The sequence below is a fragment of the Stigmatopora argus genome, chromosome 5 (assembly GCF_051989625.1).
Source record: "Stigmatopora argus isolate UIUO_Sarg chromosome 5, RoL_Sarg_1.0, whole genome shotgun sequence".
NCBI classification, from domain to species: domain Eukaryota; kingdom Metazoa; phylum Chordata; class Actinopteri; order Syngnathiformes; family Syngnathidae; genus Stigmatopora; species Stigmatopora argus.
In genome coordinates this window covers 11,539,834-11,563,171 of record NC_135391.1, presented here as the reverse complement: position 1 = coordinate 11,563,171, position 23,338 = coordinate 11,539,834, and the positions used below count along the sequence as shown (strand labels likewise).

Here is a 23,338-nt window from a genome sequence, read left to right as displayed (position 1 = left end):
TATAAATAGTTTTCATAATAACGTGCATTAGTCAGTGTGTGTGTGTGTGTGGGGGGGGGGGGGGGGTCTGTAAATCCTTTTTGGTTGGACTTTAATACTTAAAAAAATACATACATTGTTTTCATAATAACATGCATTAGTCAGTGGGTGGGGCGGGGGCGGGGCTGTAAATACGTGTTGATTGGGCATTCATACTTAAAAAAAACATTGTTTTCATCATAACGTGCATTAGTTAGTGGGGGGAGCTGTAAATATTTTTTGGTTGGGCTTTAATCCTTTAAAATACAGTATTGCACATTATGAACATTGTGATGACATGCACTTTAGTGTTTGTTTTTTACTTCTAGACATTTAAACAGTGGCAGTGCATTTTTTTTGCCGTTTCACGTATGGACGTATATGGACGTATCAACGTTCATCGCTGTCGTTTTACCGGGGAAATGATACTACGGGCCCGGTTCTGATGTCTAAAAAGTATTTGTATTTAATCAATAAATGCTGTTTTCGGCTGGATTTTACCCCATTTTCGGGCAATGTTTGCCCGTACGCCATTGACGTTCATTGCTGTCTTTTCCCGGGAAAATCACCCCCCGGCCCGGTTGTAATGTCTGAAAAGCTCCAGTATTTGTATTTAATCATGAAATGCTGCTAGGAAGTGGATTTTACCCCATTTTTGTGCAGATTTATTGATTATTTTTATGTGTCGCAGCTGTAGCTGCAGTAGAGGTTTTATAGACATAAATAGTTTTTGAGGGTTGGATTGATACGTTGAAGGCGCTACGAGAAAATGCACGGACCGCTACTGTAAACACCTATAGGTAACGTAATGTAGCCAATTTGTTTGCAAACATTTTTCGGTCTCCATCCACGTTGGAATACAGCACGCGATCGAAGCATGCTCGCGTCAAAAAGCACTTAAAATGAGAACTAGAGCTTCCAAATCCCCAAATGACAACGTACAGAATGCGCTGCATTGTCCTGTAAGAGCTTTGTCAGGTCTTTCTTTGGTAAATTGTCACTTCTTCTGAGGTGCTCTGCAGTCCACTCCCGAACTAGCTCCTGTCTCATCCGCCATCTTGAAGGTTGGAGGCGGGCATTTGAACTCTGACCTTTATCATGCATATTAAAAATAGACACAAAAAATGCATTGTTTTTATGATAACGTGTATTTAAATCTTCAGCCATTTCGGGCTGACAAAGGCGCGATTAAATCAACGACAATATTTTTGCTTGTGCAGATTGCTACAGATAGTTTGTTAGCTCTGGCTAGTCCACTCTTATCGCTAGCTAATCAGAGTTTGTGAAAGCGATGACGTATCTCTAAGCCAATGAGAAGGCTTTGGTGTCACTAACTCGAAATCTGATTGGTTAAAGTAAATGCAAAAACATGCATTTTTAAATACATAAAAAACACCAATGGAATAAAAAACAAAAGATTAAAAGATACTAAATTGATAAAAATACAAACTATACTACTACAAAATATATGGTCAACATTGAATTAAAATGAAGCTTAGAAAGAAATGAAAATTAGGTCCACCTAAAATAGTTTACAAAAGTGGTGCTCAACAAATAGAAAAGATACCAAATGACTCCAAAATTTGTGAAAATTAACCAATTATTCAACCTTCACCAACCTGATACTTAATAAAGGATAAAATTGTATGGAAAAAATGATTAAGGAAAAAAAAAGAAACCTGAATAAAAAAAATATCTGCAAAGGTTAATTGAAAGAATAAATTAAGCTATATAAAACATCAACAACAACAACAATAGGCACCTTGGAGAACCGCTGCTTTCACACAAGTGTAGATGGCGAGTGGACCGGACGCCTGTTCCTGCTGAACTGAGCCAGTGGTTGTATAGGACTGATTATCAGCTCAGTAGGCACAGGAGGCCGAGCCCAGAGCTTGCTGGCTGTCCGTCCCCTTCGACATATTAGGGCAAGGTTTGTGCGTGCGTGCACGCAAGTGTGTGTGTGAGGGGCCACTCGTCATTAGGGGCATGAATCACTGGGCCTTATACAGTATATATGCGGGCGCTGATGGGTGTCATATGGCCATTGCTCTCTGGAATGGCCCTTTGATGGCCATTAGTCTTGGAATAGGCCCTAAATATAGGTGGAAGGATGACACTCGCCACACCGAGCTCATTGCTAATTCACAGATCTATCGTCATGTCGACAGATGGTCCCTCAGACACGCTTTCGTGGACTATATGTGGACACCGGTCCGCACAGCCATTCATCAATGCATCAATCATTTGTCAGGACTTGGCTTTTGTGCTTCTTCCTCAGTGAGAAGCAAGGAAAGTTTCCACGGCGCCATGAAAACACAGCAGTAGTATTTCTGAAAAGGCAAATTTGAAGGTACAGCCGAGTATCGTAACAGGATGATTCGTTTGTGTTAAAGACCCTTTTATTGCGTACAATGTTCTCCTCAGGTGCAGAACTTAGCCACTGTGAACAAAGAGGAAAACAATCACTGTTCACCAATCAGCTAAGCTCTGTGCCTGGTTGGAGACAACGAGCAAACCCTCTTTTGGGCAATCAGGTCTTCTTCACTTTGAATCTGTGTGCACGCCCATGCATGGTTGCCATGGAAGCCGGTTGGGTCAGGGCTGCGTGGTAATCCCTGGCAATGTGATTTTTATCATAAGTCACAAATCAGCACGCCAGGAACCCCCGCAGCTCGGACAACGCCACACAATTTTTTTCCCCCGCTGGAAAATCAGAACTCGACGTGAAGCGTAGGGAAATCAAAGTCCGGCGGAGACTAATCCGGCGACGTGCCCCTCATTGGGAGGACAGAGTGGGCTTAAAAAAAAAAGAAAGTAGACAGATATATGTGCTTTCAAAGGCCTGTTCTGGTCTCAACAAATTACATTGAGAAGAGAGGGAAGGGGGGACGTAAAAAGAAAAACATTGACGTGGCCTGGAGTGGCTTCATCCATCATCTTAATTGGACACAAGTTAGAAACAGTGTGGTCCACATTTGTTGACACAAACTTCAGTGAGTTCTTGTGTATGCTTTGGCATACGTGGAGTCCAAAATAAGTAGTAGCCTCCCTCATCACTGGCGTGATGTGCTGATGGGAAACTTCTCCATAACGAGGCAGACAGGCTAAGCACTATCCCACCACGCCGTGACTTTCATTATCCTTTCCCGTAACGCTAAAAGAAGGCAGCTGGCCGTGCACTCACTATGCCAATCCCAAAACCCAAACTTTGGAGCTTACCAAGGCGAGTGACACGAAATGATTCCAAATGAATAAATGTCAGTTGTGACAGGAAGATTCCTCGGGGGTACGGACATATGCCAAAAGACACTTTTACCATCTTGGGCATCAAGCTGTCTACCCGTGTGTGTGTGTGTTTGTGTGTGTTAAGTAGTGTGGCCGACTTAAAACCAGATTTAGCGCTCAGTTTGAGGCGGACCTGTGTGTGTGGAAGCTCTCACGTCAAGGTCGTCGCCGCAGAGTGAGTCTTGAAGGAAAATATTGAGCAAACCAGTCAACAAATGAGCTCCAAGTAGTGAATTTTAGTCAAATTTGGTCACTGAACTGAAGAAGTAACTGAAAATGTGTCCTAAATCATTTAAACGAGTAATACATGACCCAGTGTAGCAGAATGAGTCACAGTGACTCATTTGTCAAAACTGAGATTTTGGCAATGTCAAAATGGGAATCTAATTTTTCCAGTGACATAGCAGCCATTTTGCTATGACCTTTTAGCTCCGAGAAATTGCGCCAGGAATTTGGGTGGTCTGTGTATCCCATATTTTAAAAATGAAGAGAAAACAGACTGGCGACTCTTTGCTTGTCCTTGATTAGGGAGGCCGACCTAAAACCAAATCTGTTGTAAAAACTCAAGAAGAGGGAATATTTATTGTACAATTTAGTCATTAAATAATGACCATTTCATTTCTCTTTAAAAATTAATTCTGATAACCCACCAAGGGAGTCTTGATTATTCTGTCATCTGGTTGGTCAATAATGTCTTAACCTTATGGCGACAGACATCCAATTTATTTGGACAGGGAGGCAGGCGGTGGCAATCTATAATCAGTCTGCAATAAGAAAACCCAACCTAATCTAAATTGGTAATATGCAAACGTTACTGTTTGATCAACGCAAAAACTGTTTTTTAGAGTCACTCTAGTTGGCCTATCACTCATGGTACACGGTCGATTGGTCGTCAGTCTTTTGGTCGTCAGTCTTTTGGTCGCCCGGAAGGTAAGTGATATTTACCATTTAAATCGTTGCTCAAATTCCCTGAATACAAACTGCGAATTACTATTTAGTCATACTTAATGCCCTAGTAATTATTAGGCTAAAGAAAAGCTCCAAATTTCCCGGACCTTTATTGTTTTTTGTTGGAGAACTTTTTAAGACCCTGACGGATGTAGCTTCTTAAAGGGACAACGCATGTACATACACTCACACGTCGGCTCAGTGAAACTGCTCATGGCCATTGTTGGCTTTTATTGATGCGTAGACCGTGTTGTTTTACCTTGTTTTGTCGCCGGTCTTTTGGTCGTCGGTCTTTTGGTCGCCGGTCTTTTGGTCGCCCGTTGTCGCGGTCGGGGCAACCAAAAGACCGCGACCAAAAGACCGGCGACCAAAAGACGGCGACCAAAAGACCGGCGACCAATCGACCGCACACGTCACTCACTATCAATAGCAGCTAATAAGTAATAATTTTGACTTTGCGATTGCCTTTTATCTTAGAATGTGATTTCCGACTCATTCCCCTATGCCAGTAGCAATTTGTGCAAATAATACCCCCCCCAAAATGATGTTAAATATTGATTTTAGTGCGCCTATCTTGCTTTATTGGCTGATCTATCAAAAGAAAGCCTGCATTTTAAGCAAGAGGGAGTGTAAGTAAAGCCAGTCACCAGAAAAGCGCAGCCCACACATTCGCTAATCTTTAACACTGCTTGTCAAAGCAAGTGTCATCTTGATTAGAAGGCCAAAACATTCAAAGGCTAGAGTCTGGTATGGTTTGACTATTCAAATATTTTACAGAGGAAAAATTCTGGCCACACACACGGCAGAGGACATTTAGGGGTCAAGGGTATTATAAAATGACACCAAGTAATCCGTTCCCCCCTGTCTCAAGTTCCCAAATTCCTTGTCCAACAATCACATTCTGACACGGGAATGTGTCAGTGCAGTGTATTGTACCTCAACTCGTTAGCTGCCATTGACGGCGAAACACATTCAAAATGAATTGGATGTGAATCCCCATCAATGGCAGTGAAGCAACATGATTTGCAGTGGATTGTTGTTCCCAAAAGGCGAAAAGCAAGAAAGAAACCCCTATTACCGTTCAGAGTACCATCTCTTCCACCACCGTGCGTGCCGATCGGTCCATTTCCTCGCCGACCAAGGACAGACAGCGACGAGCGAGAGCTTGCTGCTCGGCGTCCTCCTGGACCATCAGCTCACCGTATAGATACACCCCCATTGCCTAGAGGTGCACAAACATGCCATTTGATGTTCAAACTGTGCTTGGGTTGACACCATGGTTGAGAAAATATTTACTTGGTCGTGAAGCAGGAAGTGCTCCACGTCACCGTATGCGGGAGCGTGTCTGTGTTTGACAGCCAGCTCGCACCAGCGATGTCTCACCTGCAAGGCAGAACACTGACATTGATTCATTGGGCTGGCATTAAAAGTTATTGATTTACTACTTATTTATTGACGGGTAGTATTATTTATTGATTATTTAGCTATTTGTTGTTATCTGTGCATTTCCCTACTTATGACTATTTATTAATTAAATAATTATTACTTATTTATTTATTGGTTATTGTTATTATTTATGTGTCTGTTTGTTTGTTGTTGTTATTGTGCATTTCGTGTAGAGGCTTTAAATCTCATTATACTTGTATAATGACAATAAAAGCATTCAATTCAATAAATACTGTACATTTTGTATTCATGTAGGGCTGTCCTAAATGACATTTTACTAAACAGCTATTTGATGAATGCCGATTACTAACTCGAAAAAATCTTTCTTTAAGTTTATTTAAATTATTTTTAATTAAAATAAAAAATAAATAAAGTGAATAAACAGCCACATCTAGCCAATTTGCTAAGCCGATATAATTTTTTAAAAAGTATTTGAATGCAATTTTACAAATCTATTTAACTTTAGGTATAAACAAGCAAGTAAAACAGAACAGGGGGTGTTAATAAAAATAATAATTTAAAAAATGACACAATATACAACCAAGTCCTGTGTGGTGTAAGTAGTTGCTTTAAAGTATTGCACTTGTCTTCCCGGCATTAACTAAGAAAAATGCACCCTTACTGGATTGTCTATTTATTCATCCAGTGCACGCAAGAAATAAAAACAAATAGTTAATAATAATAACAATACAAAACAAGTTGTCAACTAAAAACATAGCTCTGTAACCCATTCACAACCATTTACGATGATAGACACCCATCTTTTGTGTCTGCTGCAAAAGCTCCCAGCTCAAAGGGATTTGACGTTTAGCACCCTCAATGTCAGGCCATGGGTTAAATGAGTGATCAGTTTGGTAATACTAATTTTATAAACACAAAACTCCTAAAACACCATTTCAAAATGAAAATTCCTTGTATGCTAATTGCTTCATAAACCAGAGTCCGCAACCAACCCAATGAAGTTGTGACGGGGCACTCTTTTGGCTCACGCCTGGCAGGATGCCAGCAAAACACTTTAAGCGGAGTTGACGGCTCATCTGCGCGGAGAGTGTATTTTGGCACCGATTCCGTCCCGCTGCAGTCAGAACTTGACGTGAGAAGGTGCACGCACGCATGACCTCGTCAAGGTCGCACGTCGACCTGATTTTTCAAGATGCTCCTCAGGAAGGAGGAGGATTGATTGAATAAAATGCGATGCTCGACATCCGTAATAATAATCTTAAGGTGCTTTTTGCACATGGTCTCCCCCTGACTCATGTTTACAGGCCCATCGCTGCACGTTTAGTGTCAGCTCGCTGTACCGGCTTCCGGCAGCTGTCGCATTGGTCGATTTTACATTCCTGGGGAGAGCCCAGCACGGCAGCTGCATGGCGCTCAGGCTCCTCACGTTTTTATTTTTATTTTTTTAAATTAAAGTCTATCCCATCTGAGTGCCCCTTTCGCTCATTCGTTCACATTCCTCCATTCATTAGTGCACACTGTGTTGCATTGTTATCAATGCCATGCTGTGACTGACGCTATAATAATGTATGAAAACATTCAGGGCTAATATAAGATACCTACTTTTTGTTGATGATGTGAACAATGTTTTTAAAATGCAATTTTCATCTGGCTACATCAAGTAATGGGCTCATATTATATGTATCATGTATTTCACGTAAGTTAATGCAAATAATAGAAAAATATACACTAGAGAGTACCAACTCAATGTCGTTTACTTAGATTATCTATTAGACCTTGACAGCACTTTTCTCCAGAGTTTAAAATGCTTTCAGGCTCAACCACAACAATAACAGCCAGTCACAACACAATCACACCACATTATAACTGTGAAGAAGTCAGAAGATGAATCTCAATAAATTTATTTTTTAAGCCACTAAGGGACAATTGTCTATTCAAGCGATCATTTGATCATACAATACAACAACAACAAAAATACACTTAAACTTAACTGCCATGGTTTTGATGCAGGGGTGGGCCAACCATTCCACAAATGGCCGCAGTGGGTGTACGCTTTCGTTCCAACCTATAAAGAGGAAACCTTTCCACCAATCTGGTATCTTAAAGTGCAATCAGTGGATTGCAGTCAGGCGCTTATACTTTCAGCAAAAACGCCATTGGTTAAACTGTCTTTGCCGGATCATTTGGAACAAAAATCTGCAACCACAGCTCCCCTTTAGGACCGGTTTGCCCACACCTGTTTTGATGTCTAGCACGCTAAACTGTAATATAAGTACAGTGGCCATCGCACATGAGTTTATGCAACAGCTGGAACACAACCTGTATTCATTGCAATGCCGATTCCTACTAAGATTCTCACCAAGTTTGGACAATATGTGAGCTAACTTGGCAAACCAGTGGGATTGTTCCCTCTATCTTCCACGAAATATTACACAAATCCTCTCTGCGACAGATCCAATTGAGACCTTCAAAAATTATACGGCCGCTGATTAGCTACCAATCCACATTAAGCCACTGAATTTGTGCCGGTCGGGACAAGGGCAAAATTATGTTTCCCTTCCAAAAAGAGCTTCGTGTGACATTCTTTGCTCCTTTGTAATGGGAAAACTGGGAGTTATTCAGACAAAAGAGAAAAGGATCTACAAGAACCGCTTAGGATCCCGCCATTGTATTCAACCAAATAGTCACTTTCTGGTCATGTCACGTCTTCAGCCCTTGCCGGTTTCCCCTCATTGACTCGGACCGCAGAAAGCCAAGCGCTGGTTGGACAACTTGAGGCAGTACTGCATTATGAATCAGGCTGGGCCCGATTGCTCTGCCCTCAAAGAAAAACCAAGCGAGCGCTGCGAGAACATTTAAACTCCCAAACTGAACCGAAGACATGCAACACTGTGCTGTTGTTTTGACCCCAATAATTCTTAAGACTTTAAAAACAGATGTGTCCAGCACATTGGACTGACCTTTGACACAAACCTATGTTAAATGCACATTCCGGCACATGTGTGCGAACACACACGCACGCAGGCTAGTCATGACATGCAACCCATAGGACAGGAAGCAGGCGAAAGTCACGCAGCAGGGTCTCATACATGCGGCCACATGCTCCAGTCACTCGCACATATGTAAATGCATGGTCACTCATATTGTCCCACGGGCAGACAAGTTGCGGGCACCCGCCCCATTTTCTTTCAGCAGCATGAACTGAAAAGTGAACCTTCACACGCAACACTGGCAAACTTTTCTGATGACTTACTGCTTGGGCACTAAAACAGATGCTGAATGAGCGAACCTTTCCGGCACCTTTCACTGACAATAAAGCCGCTGTGACAAACATGAAGGGCATTTACGAAAGTGTTTCCTTTTAAGGCTATATGATGACAAAGACATGCACTATATAGCGTTTGCTTTTCCACCACTCCATTCATCATCTTTCCCTCCTTAATGAAATGTAAGCGCTATAGCTACAGAGATTTGTGGAAATTTCAGTCTAACTTGTCATTTTCTTAAAAAAAACGCACTATGGATAGTTTATCTTTTAAAAGAAAGACAATAGCATCGGTAACAAAATACAAGAACTACAGTATGCACATGAAAACACAGTTAATGTGTAAGGTCCAGACACTGCAATAAAAATTGCATCTAGAGGCCCAACGGTCTTGTAAAGAAAAGATGCAGAAGAAGCATACCAAGAATGAATCAATGTAGATAATGAACACACTCCTCCGGATGAGAAATTTGCCTTGGAGAAAGATGTGTGTGTATTTGCTTAAGTGTTTCTCCATGCCAGATCATGTGCATAATGGCCCCGTATATTTTTAGTACACACTCAAGGTTTCTCCTGGAAACTGTAGACTACGACTTTCCTCCCGTGTGCTTGGGAAGTTTAACTAAGTGTAGAGACCTTGGACCAGGACCCAAATTTCAATTGGATTGCTGACAAAGACCATAATGATGTGGTTACCTCATTTTCTTTTTTTGACCCTAGGTGACTTGAGTGTTCCAATTTGAAGTTTTCCCCAAAAATATAAGTGAATTGATTACTGCGATTATTTCATGTGTATTGAAGTTATTCTTAAGAAGTTTTTATGTTTGTTTTGTGTGTCTTTGTTAGACAGTGGTCTTTTTTAGCAGATGATGCGGCACCAGATGTACATGTGCAAGTAGTCCGAAAAACAAATCGCAAAGTAATATGTCATAAACACCAATGTGGCAATATGACTTTCAAACGCTCTCAAATTTTCAGGATCACAGTTTGTGTAATATTTACAGTTTAACTCTTTAAAGGACAGTGCACATCCAATCCAAAGATATCATTAGATTAAAAAAATCACTGATAGCACAGGTCACAGTGTTCGTTTTTGGTAGTTAGCCAAAAAGGGAAATTGATATCAAAAATACCTACTGACAGCAATCTGTTTCAAATGGGAGGAGAAAGAAGCCAATCACATTTTTTTCCTTAATGGATTCATCAATTAATTAATTTTATTAAAAATGGTTTATACTTTTTTTTTTAATTGTCCATCAGAAAATACATGCGAGCAAAACCAATACAAATATTGTTCCTTGGGCCGCAAAATTCAGATCCCCATCTTATTTGAATGTTAGCAAAACAAATAAGAATTAAAGAGTCATGATTCATGCATGAAGGGAGTCAACATAATTGGGAATTTTTTTTCATGCTTATTTTATCATTATTTTATTATATAAGTCCTGGATGATGCCATAAGATGCTTGTTTGACTCTTGGTCTGACATTTTTTCAGCATATTCTAACTTCAAATTGTACAGCCTTTAGTCAATTCTACTCATTAGATCAAGTACAAAATAGTTAGTACCACTGCCGGGTGCAGCAAAGAACAAATAGAGACGAGTAAAGCACGCGCACACTCCCGCGCGTGCACGCATTGTTAATAGCACCATTAAGGATCTTTGTGCAGCACTAAAAAAACATGACGTGCATACTTGTGGGGTTTTACTCAGTAATGGCGGCCGTAAAGAGGAGAGTTGCTATTACGGGGAGAATTTACTACGCATTACTCAGCGCGGAGCAAGCTGGGTCGGGCAACGAGAGAAGACCTTGCACTCGTTATTCTAAGAGACTGTGTGTGTGTGTGTGTGTGTGTGTGTGTGCATGTGTGTGTGTGTGTGTGTGTGTGTGTATGTGTGTGTGTGTGTGTGTGTGTGTGTGTGCGTATCTTACCTCAGCGTCTTGGCTGTGCAAGTCATAGACGTGAGCCAGAGCATGCATGGTAGATGCGCTCAGCTTGGTTTCCTCTAAGAGAAGCTCCAAAAGCAAGATGAGTTGCTCTGAGGTCACCTGGTGATGAAAAAGATAGTGTATCACATTAATGCACTGTGCATAAATTGCACAACACTCGTCTGAATTGAGCATATTGCATACTTGCAAAAACATTTTCATTTCGGAGCATTTTCCGAAAGTTTCATTTTTTTTCCTCGGCAGAGAGACAGAACACATCAATATAAGTCAATTAAAGCATCCAATGCAAGAAGCATGGAGATAATAGAAGTGAGCCAAACGCGGTAATGAAATAAATATGCTAAACTAAGCGCATCCCTTGCAACTAGGGGAATATTAGGGAAAAGCGGAGGAATTGAGCGTAAAGAAGAGAAATTAAGAAAGCAATAAAAGTGTGATATTTTAATAAAGCGGAGGGAGAAAGTAGACTAAATGCTCCTCCTGAAGGGCAAAAAGCAGCAGAGGAAAACCCTCTTCAGAACGACAAAAGGTTTAGATTTATTTTCTTCTGATGACAAATGCCACAAGGGACGTTGACAAGTCAGCAGCGAATTGAAAAGATTATATTCCTGCAATAGATGTGGGCAGCGATGTGCCGCAGTGATTCAGACTCCTCTAGGGAGGGTACGCTCTCAACTCCCAGGCACCTGCCCTGTGAGGTTCTCCTTCTGGGATGCAATTAATGGCTCGGGCCTCCATAGAGACTCATGTGAAAGGAGGCGTGAGAGAGTGAAGCACAACCAAAGAGAACATTATGCTTAAAGACCTCAAATGTATCCATTTGAAATATACGTCCATTCATACAATATTGTCCATTCACTTATCCTTCCAGCCACTCTTGCAATTTATATCAATTTTCCATAACACTGGTACTTATTAATATCTCGAGTGTGCTGCAGTCTATTGCGGGGATGCTTTTGAAAGAGATGGACCATTCAACAGGCAATAGCTGGCCATACATACACAAATGACTATTCCCACTCACACCTTTGGACAATTTGAAGTCTTGAACCGAACATAACAAGCATGTTCTTGAATTTAGAGAAATGCCACCCCACCACAGGATTTGAGGCAAATGTGCTAAAAACTATTTTGCCATGCCTCTGAAATTCATCGTGTTGTCAATCCCCACGGATCTTCATCCACCTCCTCAGCATACATCTACTCCCCGATCCTTCCATCATTCATCAAACCATCCAAGTTAACTGTGCAACAAAACCACCAGTGCATCCCTAATTCCAACAATCTGTTCCACCACCAATCTTTCTTTCTTCCATGCTTCTTCAATCAAGTCAACAAGCCACCCGTCCACTCCTCCAATAATCTATTCTGTTTTGCATCCATCACGTCACCCAGCTCACCCAACCGACAAGCCACCCATCATCGTCACTTTTATCAACCCATCAATTTCACTTCTTTTTCATCTAGCCAATATTAACCATTTATGAACAATCTATTAACCTTTCATACACGTACTCCCGCGATCCTTGCTTCTATTTATCAATCTATCCAACCTAAAAAAAAAAGTATTGACTTAATGCCTCATTTTTTATCCACACCATCGAAGCTTTCAATGGACTTACACTTGTACCTTTCCACGTTCACGGCACTCAAAGGGCTTTGGCACTACATTATCATTTACCTACTGATGAAGCACAATCGGGGGCAACGTGGGGATTAGTATCTTGCTCAAGGGTCCTTAGAAGAGGTCACCAGAGCGGGGAATCGATCCCACAACCTCTTGGCTGGATAATAAACTACTCTGTCACTGAGCTATGCCGCCCCAAAATTAGACAAATTAGACAAGAGTTCACAAACCATCTCTTCACACTTTGCTAAACTTGATCCACCCAACAAGACTCTGGTTATATTTCAAACCATTCTTCTCATCTTACCACTCCAATCATCACCAAACACACACCCAACCATGAAACCAACCGCTACCATCTGGCAGCCGCTAAATACAACCCATCCACTAACAATGATCTTTGTTTCTTCCTTCATCTTTGGATCAAGACAACCATCCATTCATCAATCCAACCACGCATGCATTCATGTATCCCATGAAAAGGAAAAACCTACGCCTAATTCCCATGTAAAGTATCTTTGCACGTAGCCGAGGTTCAGACACACACACACACACACCCACACACACACACACACACACACACACTGAAAACCATTTGACGTGAAAACATGATATCCAGCCCTCGTTTTCATCTTCCATACGTTCTTCCTCCATAATTTAAAGTGTGAGTATTCTCTGAAGTAGAGCACCCATCTCTGGAGGGTTTCTGTGGGGCCCACCCATGATCTCTCTCACCCTCTCACCCTTTGAAAAGACTAAAGCAATAAACTATAGCGGGCTCACACACACAAACACAAGATCCACTAGCTGTGAGTTTCTGGTGCACCTCTATGAACACATGCTGCTAATCAATATGTCTGCGCCACTGTCGCCATAACAATTTTTCAGCCAACAATAGCGCACATAAAAATCTCAAGTTAAAAAAATGACGTCAGTTATTCTAGAATGAAGAAGGAGTGTCAGTTTTTCCTCTAAACCTTAGATATACAATATAATGAAATACGGCAGAAACCCTTATTAATTTTTTTTTTCCCTAAATGGATAATACATAAAACATACCACTGTTAGTATTTTTATTGCTGTGCTAACACAGTTAATGGCCAGGATGGGTATTGGATGGCCTTTATTTTGATAACACCATTTTGAAATAATATCCAACAAGAACCGAGACAGACTGGCTATAAAGTTGACCAACGTCCCAGAATGTAAGCATCGGTGCACATAACTTAGTTCAGAATAGTCACCACATCACCGAAAAGCATCTTTATCATTCATCATATAATTCCTTTGCAACATGTGGGAATATTCCAAATGTAGATGAGACACCAGCCAAGTTTTTTTTTTATCTACACGTCTGTCTTTACAATACAGCAGTTAGGAATTGAGATTAAAGCTACCCTAAAATAAAAAGTCTTGGCCCAAAACGAAAAATGAAAATTAGAATGTCAACGCATGTAACAATAAACTGCAAATGTGCGCAGTAATAACATAATTTTGGATTAACACTTCTTGGTCTGAATCGTTTTGTGCATACATGACTCCTTTTGCCTGGTGACCAGGGCATCCACACTGCTTAAACTGGCCCAAGTGGTTGTTGTGTTAAGTAATGGCGGATGCCCTGGTAACCGTGAAACATTTATACGTTTTTAGAAAAAAGAAGTTGGCTGGCTTTCCTTTAGGTGAAAAAAGTTGTTGCTACTGAAACAGAAACCATACTTGAAATCACATTTCTCACAAAAATATTCAGAGATCAAATTTTTAATCTGAGATTTTATCAGTTACTACCTTTATTTCTTTAGTTTATTTATTTATGTATTTATTTCTAATCGGTAAGATGAGCCATTTGTGATAAGTGCATGGAAAGCCCATGACTGTTTTTCATACTGTAAGATGCACTTAAAATCTTTTTTTTTTCAAAATATACACAGGACTAATCTAGTGCTCCGCATGTACGGATTCTGGTTGTGATGAATGACCTTGAGCGTATTTTATTTGATCACAATTGTACGATACTGTTCCCGTAAAGTGCTGAAGATACATTCTTTCATCAAACACATCAATAAAACAAATAATAAACACATTAAGAGAATCAATGGTACAGCGGTTCTTTGACCTGACATCGGTGCAGGCAACATGGGATCAATTCCCACTCGGTAGTGGTGTGAATGTGAGTGTGAATGCTTGTCTGTCTCAATGTGTGCTCTACAACTGAGTGGCGACCAGTCTAGGGTGCAGTCCGCCTTTTGCCCAAAGTCAGCTGGGATATGCTCCAGCTCCCCGCAACCATGACAAGTATCAGCGGCATTGAAAATGAGTGAATGAGTAAACATTTTAATAAAGGAAACAAAAACTGTCAGGTTAAAAAAAAGAAAAAAAAAGTCAAATTTAGTGCATTGGTGCACTAAATGCACTAAAGCGCTTTATCATCAGGTGCGCCCCATGTGTGAAAACAAACTCGTTCATTGATGGAGTGCTTTATAATCCGGTTCGCTTTATAGTCTGAAACAGACGGTACTGTGACTGCCAAATTACATGGATAGCAGCATAACACAAAATGGACTCTTACATACTTTGTACTCAGATTTGCTTGAATCCATTTATGATTTGCTGCTGATTAGCATTGCTTGCATTCTCTTTGTGAGAGCATGTGACGCCGAGAGAAAGCAATTATGGGAGAAAGGTGAACTCCATTGCTGAGTGCTCACTTATTAATGAGAGAGCTAGTAGAATGGCAAACAACCATTTACCAGCACACAATCTCCCCCCCACAAAACCAACATTTTATGCTATCCTTGGGTTGGGCAGAACCGAATTGTCGTTCATAAGACAATATGCCCCAACATACACAGAAAATGCTGACACAATGGCAATCAGGTACATATTGAGCCAAGACTTGCAAACCTCTGGGAAATTTGCTGCTCCTTTTCGTACTCCACACAACAATGGCATGCACAGAGCGATTGCCATAACAACAACAAGTATAAATGTGTCTATCACATACTTCGTAAAAGTCAAAATAACTCACGTGTTGTAAGGGACCATGGGAAGAAGTTAGACGATCTTCACTGTTCGTTCATGCATCCAAAATGGAGAGGACCCCCTTAGCCTTCACACGCACACAAATAGTTGAAAATACAGGGTAGACTACGATCTGAGTTGGCCTAAACTTGAGCGCTCTACTTTCAGAGACAGTCCAAAGTGATTTAAAAGTGTTGTCCAGATGAAACATTTCAATCCTAAATCTGTTTCTGGTGCTCGCCAGCAATCCATCAGCATCTCCATGGCAACAGCACCAAGTCACGCTCTGGTTTGTACTGTAAATAGCAGAGCGAGGCAGTAATGGCTCGAAGCTCTGATTGATCATCAACTTGTCATTTTCTCCTTTCATTCATCCATTGTCTTGAGGCCGTACACGTGTACTGCAGGTAGCGTGCAGATAACCCATAACATGACAATTTGTCCAAGAGTAATAAATTACATTATGAACAGAAGACTATTGTAACTCAATGACAAAAGCCTTTCTGCAAAAAAACTGTTACCAATACCCCGGAGTAAAAAGTCAAGGATTGACGACTCTCAAAATCTATATAATAACTCCACAAAGCATGATGGCATTGCGCCTTTCAAAGGTGTTTCAAATGCTTTCTTTCTCTGCCTGCAGGTCTACTACCCCCAGGGGAGAAGTACACTGCTTGTTCAGTCATAGCGCATTAAAGGGTTTGGAGACGTTGAATAACTGTGACATTATAAAACCAAACTGTGATTTCTGAGAGGCCATTGACTTGCGTGTGTGTGTGTGATGCCATTCAGCCGCTTGGCTGCCTTTTATTTCTGTCTGACCACAAGCTTGTAAAAAGCCATTCTGGCTCCAACAGCTAAAGGCCTCAGCGTACGTGTCAGGTACTAAGGTTTCACCCTTTCTTTCCCCTGAGTCCCTTCTTTTTTATCTTTCTCGCCCACCCCCGTCACCATGGCGGCCTGCCCTCCGGCGACAAGCCCGCTACTCGTCACTCTCCCCCTGTCAAGCGAGCCATTGTGCGGCCGTGTCTTATTCGACCCTGATTTAAGGCGACAAACATTCATCTTCTTTAACTGCTGTGGCGTTTGCCGGTCTTGTCGAGAAACAGTGTGCTCGGCAGCTGTTGTGATTTCATGCGGGGCATGACAGAAAAAGTGGCATCACAAACACTAGCACTTTTAATTAGCCCGTAAGTGCTCGATAGGGCTGCTAAGAATTTAAATGCAGGGGGAAAAAATGGAGCAGATGGTGGGGATTAAAAGAGCAAGACGAGAAACTTTTAGTCAAATGATGCAAGGCTAATAAATGTTGGCAAAGGGTTACAGAGTCATCCTCGTCTTTTTTCTCCATTGATATGGCATCTAAACCCTAGATAGTATAGTCATAGTAAAGTTGATTAAATAACCATGCTCTGGTGTCACGTGTTGCCGACATGTCTCTCTCCTCACAAAAGTGCTTGCAGAAGCATGTGTGGGAGAATTTAATAAAAAGGTACAGCGAATATGATGAAAACCTATTAATATAAGTCTATAAATATGGTAAGTGGCCAGCGCAAAATAAAATTCCCAGACTGCAGGGATATGATGCTGCAATCTTGTGGTTTCACATGGTCCACGGAGATGTTATGAAAAAAAAAAAGAGAAAAAGAGGCTTGCTGACATCACAGGATTTGCAAACCAATTTTCTGGTAATGGGATTGGAGATTGTGAAAGGTTATCAGCGAGTTGCATTCTAGCCATTGGACCCGTGCTATCATCTCCTCAGACGATATTTACACCTGCTTCTGCCGCAGCACTGTGATGATCTCATAGACAGTTCTGGTCACAGACTGATGACTCCAGCGATGACCTACAGCTGCTGTAATCTGATAGTAACGAACATCCGGCTTGCTTTTCGTTTGAAAAGCGCTGTGACAACATCTAGCTGAGGAACTAGTTTAGTGCTGTATATTTTTGTTCAAGACACAGAAAGAGAGAGAGAGGCCTGCAGCAACAACAACACCAAGCTGCGATCAATGTCGCATTGATGTGTTGTCTGACATAGGAATGTTTGCCTCCATACCAACATAATGGCAGGGTACACATTCAAAACACAAACACGCAGACATGCCAATCAACTTGACCCATCTGGAAAACAAATGTCTTTCGTTTCATTTCCCCAAAAATTTTAAATGGTTTGCTCAACAAATCCCGCTGCAAAATGTGGCTGGAAAAAAAGCCTGCAAGAGACATCCATTAGGCGGCAATCAGAACAACAAGCAGAAGGATAAAGTACATGCCTCTAGTTTGACAAGCTCCTATTATTATTACCGTAAATCCCAAGCACTGATCAAAAATTTATCTTATGAAAATTTTCCACCTGATCGTTTGCTTTCTAGGAACTACAAAAAAATCACGTTAATTCTCTTTGCTCTTTGCCGTGACTGTAATCGTCTATGGTCCCTGCAACCTCATTCTGTAAGGTAAGATATAAGTTTAGTGGTGCGTTCTTTGTCAGATGAATTTGTGATAACGAAACACCTGTATTGTGTCTGTGAAAGCAGCTCCCTCATCCCCTTCTCATTTTTTTGCATTTATGGGGGATTCACGACATGTGTTAGTACATGAGTTCCCATAGTGCCCACGCCTTGAGTATGTGAGTATCGCCCGCTGCTTTGGCCAATCACGGAAGAGAACAGGTTCAACAAGGGGTTACCAGTCAGAGGTTAAGCTAAAAGAAATGCCGCTGTGCATTCTGCCATGGGGAGAGACCATTTACAATACCAGCATGTGCACACCAGCAGATAACTTTCCATCAGCACTTTGCTCTTTTTTTGTGCAGCTGTTGTTATGTAAAATGATAGCTTCTTGCAGTCTGGTCCCGATCGGCAAGGCAATCGCCACATTTTCTCTCCTGTTTATCACCATTCTGACTCAATCGTTCACACATGCACGCACACCTCCAAAACACGTGGGGAGTTTAATTAATCTCCAGCACTATGTGAAACTCGCCAACATAACCATCCCCAGCGAATGACTCCCTCAGTCTCCAATCACATCCATATCATTGTAATCTGCTGCTCTGTTGCCGATAGAGACAAGCAACTTCACAGCTACCCTCAGGACGCTGGTTTTTATCTTAACACGTTTATTCCAGTTTAGCTATACCAATTCCCCGGCAGGAAAGGCTTTATGTCTTGTTTAGTCTTGGGAGTCTGAGACAAGAAAGTGTCATTTCCACTTTACAGCTCTTTTGAAAAGGTGTAAAAACTCCTCTTAAATCCAATTTTCTTGCAATTTGGGGATTGAATGTCCAAACGGCTACCAAGTATTGTTGAATTGAACAAGACTGACAGCTTGCTAAACAAAAGAGGTATTGTTTAACAGGGCAAACCAGTGGAATGGATTAGTTTGATACTTTAACTCAGGGGTCTCCAAACTATTCCAGAAAGGGCCGCAGTGGGTGCAGGTTTTCGTTCCAACCTGTAATACCTTTCGACCAATCTAGTATTTTAGAAGTGAAATCAGTGGTTGAAACAAAAGTCTGCACTCACAGCGGCCCTCTTGGAACGGTTTGCAGACCCCTGCTTTAACTGAACATTTTGAATTTTTTACTGGTTAGAAGATAACCTAAAAGACATAAAACAGTATTTGCTTATACAGGTTGTTGTTCCATTCCAATGGCGGTGGTGTAACTCAAGTCAGTAGTCTATCACTTGCCTACACTGACACGATTACAATCTAGATTTTATGGAAAAAGAAACCCATAAAAATGAAATTAAATGAAAAACAGTTACCTAAATCTAGCCCCAGCTAAGCATGTCAGGTAAATCTTATGACACTAAGCAAACAAACTACAGTGCACCCCCCACATAGTCAAGGCTCAGAACCCACTGATTCATTCCTTTGGGGGGTAGGGAACATATATCTTTATGTATACTACAAAGTATTCACTGAAGTATTCCTCCCTTTGTCGAGTTATTTCCCTGCCAAGCCTGAGGTAAATGAAACCATCCAAACTCAGGGCATCTCACCAGAATTCACAGAAACGCTAATCTTTAATTCAGTTATCTCCCAGACACTTGACGCCCTGTCGCTTTCATAAATAAAGTGCTCAAAGGTGAAATGTGACTAAAGGCTGAAAATAAATGCACTCCTAGCTTTAATTTCCTCCTGTCATTTGTTCTGGCCTCAGATACTGGGGGTGGGGGAGGTAAAAATATAATCCCTAAGGGGTGAAAAGAAACATTGGTAACCTCTGGCCAAGCTGCAGCTTCCTTCAAGGAGTAAAAGATAAATATTTGCAGTGGAGGGTGCTGTTCTTGATAATTGCTGAGGTTAAGAGTGCACAGACAGGGGGTGGGGCATTAACAAGGGTTTAGCCTGGGAAGGTTGCAGGTTTAAGACCAAAAAAGCGGGGAGAGAGCGCTAAGGATTCTAGAGCACTACTGTTGGCTGCCTTTATAGGGTAACTGGAATGTACAAATATGTGTTACATAAATTGCTTCACCTGGAAAGGTTGCAGGTTCCATTTAAACATTAGAGAAGAAAACTAACTACAGTCTAGAGAGATTCTGGCCTGTATAGCAATTTTTCCCAACCACACTGGTGTGCCAAGAGCGATGGTCATGTGTGCCGCTAGAAATGACAAGAAATCATACATTGTAATATTCTGAGAGAAAAAAAACAGATTAAGAAATCAAAGTTGCTTTGTGTATAAAGTCAAAGTAAAGAATAGGTATTTACAGGGAATTAAAAACAGTTGTTGTGCACTTGGAAATACTCATTAAAGCAGCTTCACATGATGGGGCCATTAGCCAATGGCCAAAAGTGCTACAAGATGAGACAAGGAAAAAAAAGTGATAGAGGAAAACATATCAAGGGAAAGTCAAAATGTTTTGTTTGCATTGTTATATTAAAAACTGGTGACTCCTGGGGAAGATAATCCTTCTGTCTATTTGTCGTGATAAGCCCACATTCAGCTTTGCGCCACATGATAGCCAAGATTTTGGAGCTGCCTGTGCTTGGCACGGACTCAATGGCTTTCACATGAGTGCGCCTGCCTGTCTAACGAGATCCTAGATTACAACAGACATGAACGGGGTGACAGACTTCAGTGGCCTTAAGGACAACCAATTCCATACAAAAGAATCATTAAGTCATTTTTTGACAAATGTGTACCTTTTGATGCGATAAAGGTCTAAGCATGACAGAAAAATCTCCTTATTGATCCTTAAATTCCTTTATATCTAGTACATCAGTTTTTTTGGTCTTGGAAAAAAACCCAGCAGCTTTTGGCATAATAAACAAACAACAACAAAACTGTTCTATTAAGTGTAGAACAACTCCCAATCTATTTCCTACTACAATTACAATCTATGAGCAACTCTCGTTAACTTTATTTAGGCTCGTGTGAGCTTGTTAAAGAATGCTATTTTGTGCATATGGCAGGGGCATTATTCGTCTAAAACCAAATTTTTGATGTGCATATAAACAAGGAGCATTGAAAGCTGCACATTAAATGTGAGCATACATGGCATCACACACACAAACAAACAAAATACAAAACAATCACTGGGAATTGACCTCACGTACAATGCCATCCATCATTTTTGGATCGTAATGGCACACAGCTGACATCACATTTTGCATGCGTGTGCAAATGTGCATGTGAGTGTCTCTGACAAGTCTAATTGCGTTAGGGACGTCTGAGGGCCCAATCAGCTCCCCAGTCGTTAGCGGGACCGACAGATGTTCCAGTGTTTGGAACGATGCAATAATTACACTCTAAGACATTAGCCAGCATACTCATCGCCTTACTTATTATAAAGTACTTTGAATCTATGTACTGATGCCTGGAAAGTCTTTATGATGAACCTTTCAATGCATTAGCCAGGACCCTGTACTAACAAAGTCTTTTAGTATTCACTTACCATCATGATCAATGTACATGTCTGGATGGCTTGTACATCATCAACTCTTTCTCCATTACCATAGCAAGCGCATGCGCACAATCAACACACAGCAGTGTCGGCACTACGCTAGAGGAGACCAACTGTGAGCTTTAAACGACCCCCAAAAAAGAACCGCTGCTGAGTGATAAATGAGACAAATACATGCTGGCACTCTTCCCACTTCATCCCCTTTATTCCTTAACACAACAAATGAAGCCATCGCTCAACAAATACATTCCTCTGATGATTCAAATTGGCTATTGTTGACTCAAATTGTCTCACCACATAGCATATCTTACCTAATTTGTTTCTTGGGTTAAATAAAAAAAACTATGTTGATAAAGCCTTATGACAACAACATATGAATGCCAATTTGGTGTGAGAAAACACAGAAGCTTCAAAACACCAAACCATCAACACCTACTGTCCATCATTCTGAATGACGGATACTTGATTTACCTACGTAATACCTAATTTTGCCTCCATGAACCACTGCATTTGCCCGACTACGCCATAAGACATCTCAAAATCTGACTCCAAGACAGCATTTATTATGACTGAAAATAGATACTAAGACACCATCACATCAAAAGACAAGTGTCAGGTGAAAGGCTTCATTCATACCCTTGACCTTGTAGTCCATGATTGTTGGCGGCTCTTTTGGACCAATATACACGCTTCTTTCTATTTCCTTTATTAGTGATGGAAAGAGGAATCAGTCTGGTCTGTATGTTTTGTGAATTTGGCGAGGACGATCTACACAGTAAACTGGGAATTTAAAGACTTATTTTTCGACTCCCATCACTTGAGCCCTATGTGTACTGTATATCATCATAGTAAACACGATTTTTGCTGACTTAAGGACAAAACAGTCTATGATTGATGTACAATTTTGGCCTAGAGGTCTGTGTCTATTGAGGGCTATTTTAGATGAACCATTGTTTTATTGCACCTCTGTTGTATTATTGAATGACCTAGAGAAAACGCCAACTGTCAATTCCCCTCATTATGACAGGCCTTTATTTGAAGACATTTACAGCCAATAGTGTTCTCTGAAAAAATTAAAGCAATCCATTTTGTACTGTAGCCGCTTTGTGCGCCTTTCTGTATTTAACAGATCAATCAATGGCAGTATACGACCCTTTCACCTGGCGGGCAATTGTCAGTTCAGTCCACTGTCTGCCAATCCATTCAATATTTCACAAAAGCCACACCCCTTCTATCAAAAATTTCAGTCTTCTTTTATGACCCCTAAAAATGTCCATCAAAAATGCATTTATAGTCCACTTTCACCACTCAAAGAAATAAAACAGAAATAAAGTTGGAACTATTGGCCTGACCTCTCTGCAATATCATGCATGATGTGTGTGAAATTGAGGGGTGTGGTGTGCATAAGTGGAGCGAGCTGATCCCTCGGTGGATCTAAAAAAACACAGACACACACGCACACACACATACTGCATAAACTATACCACTCTTCTGGCTATTTCCCATTCACCTATGATGCAGCCTGTCTAGAAACGGCCATCATATCCCTGAAGCTTCCCATCTCTCCTCTCCTGCATCATCTCTGATTCATTGCCAATAAATGCCAAAGGCTGAGGAGTGAAGAGAAAACTAAGAGGTGATGGAAGGCTGAGGAGGTAACATAAACCAAGAGACAGTGATGGGAAAACAGAGATGAAGGAAAAACAGATGTGTGAAGGATCCCCGCAACACCAAGGTTGCCAGAAATAGTGCTTTGAAAGCTTGACAGGTATGTTTCTTCAAAGTGAAGTGCAAAACTCTTTGACATAAAGAACAGAAAATAAAAAGATGAAACTCAAAGGATTTGGTGTAAAGAATTTAGGGCAAGTTGAAAAATGCTCATGAGTGGAACAATTTT

The 23,338-nt window shown here is 41.0% G+C and overlaps 1 protein-coding gene across 6 annotated transcripts in view; it reads right to left on the bottom strand.

Annotated features, from left to right (window-relative positions):
• The window catches only part of aopep (aminopeptidase O (putative)), a 74,000-nt gene that overhangs the window by 2,033 nt on the left and 48,629 nt on the right, over window positions 1-23,338 (bottom strand). For 4 of the 6 annotated variants that reach the window (XR_013300340.1, XR_013300342.1, XR_013300343.1 and 1 more), the window contains 4 exons: window positions 10,858-10,974; window positions 5,548-5,634; window positions 5,330-5,473; window positions 961-1,109 (listed from right to left, as the gene is read on the bottom strand). Coding sequence is in view for 1 of the 6 variants with exons in the window: in XM_077601166.1 (XP_077457292.1) it covers window positions 5,333-5,473; window positions 5,548-5,634; window positions 10,858-10,974 (345 nt within the window). In the remaining 5 variants the exon portion in view is untranslated. Of the gene's footprint in view, window positions 1-960; window positions 1,110-2,739; window positions 4,068-5,329; window positions 5,474-5,547; window positions 5,635-10,857; window positions 10,975-23,338 lie in introns of those variants that run through there. The other 2 variants (XM_077601166.1, XR_013300341.1) reach the window with 2 other exon arrangements.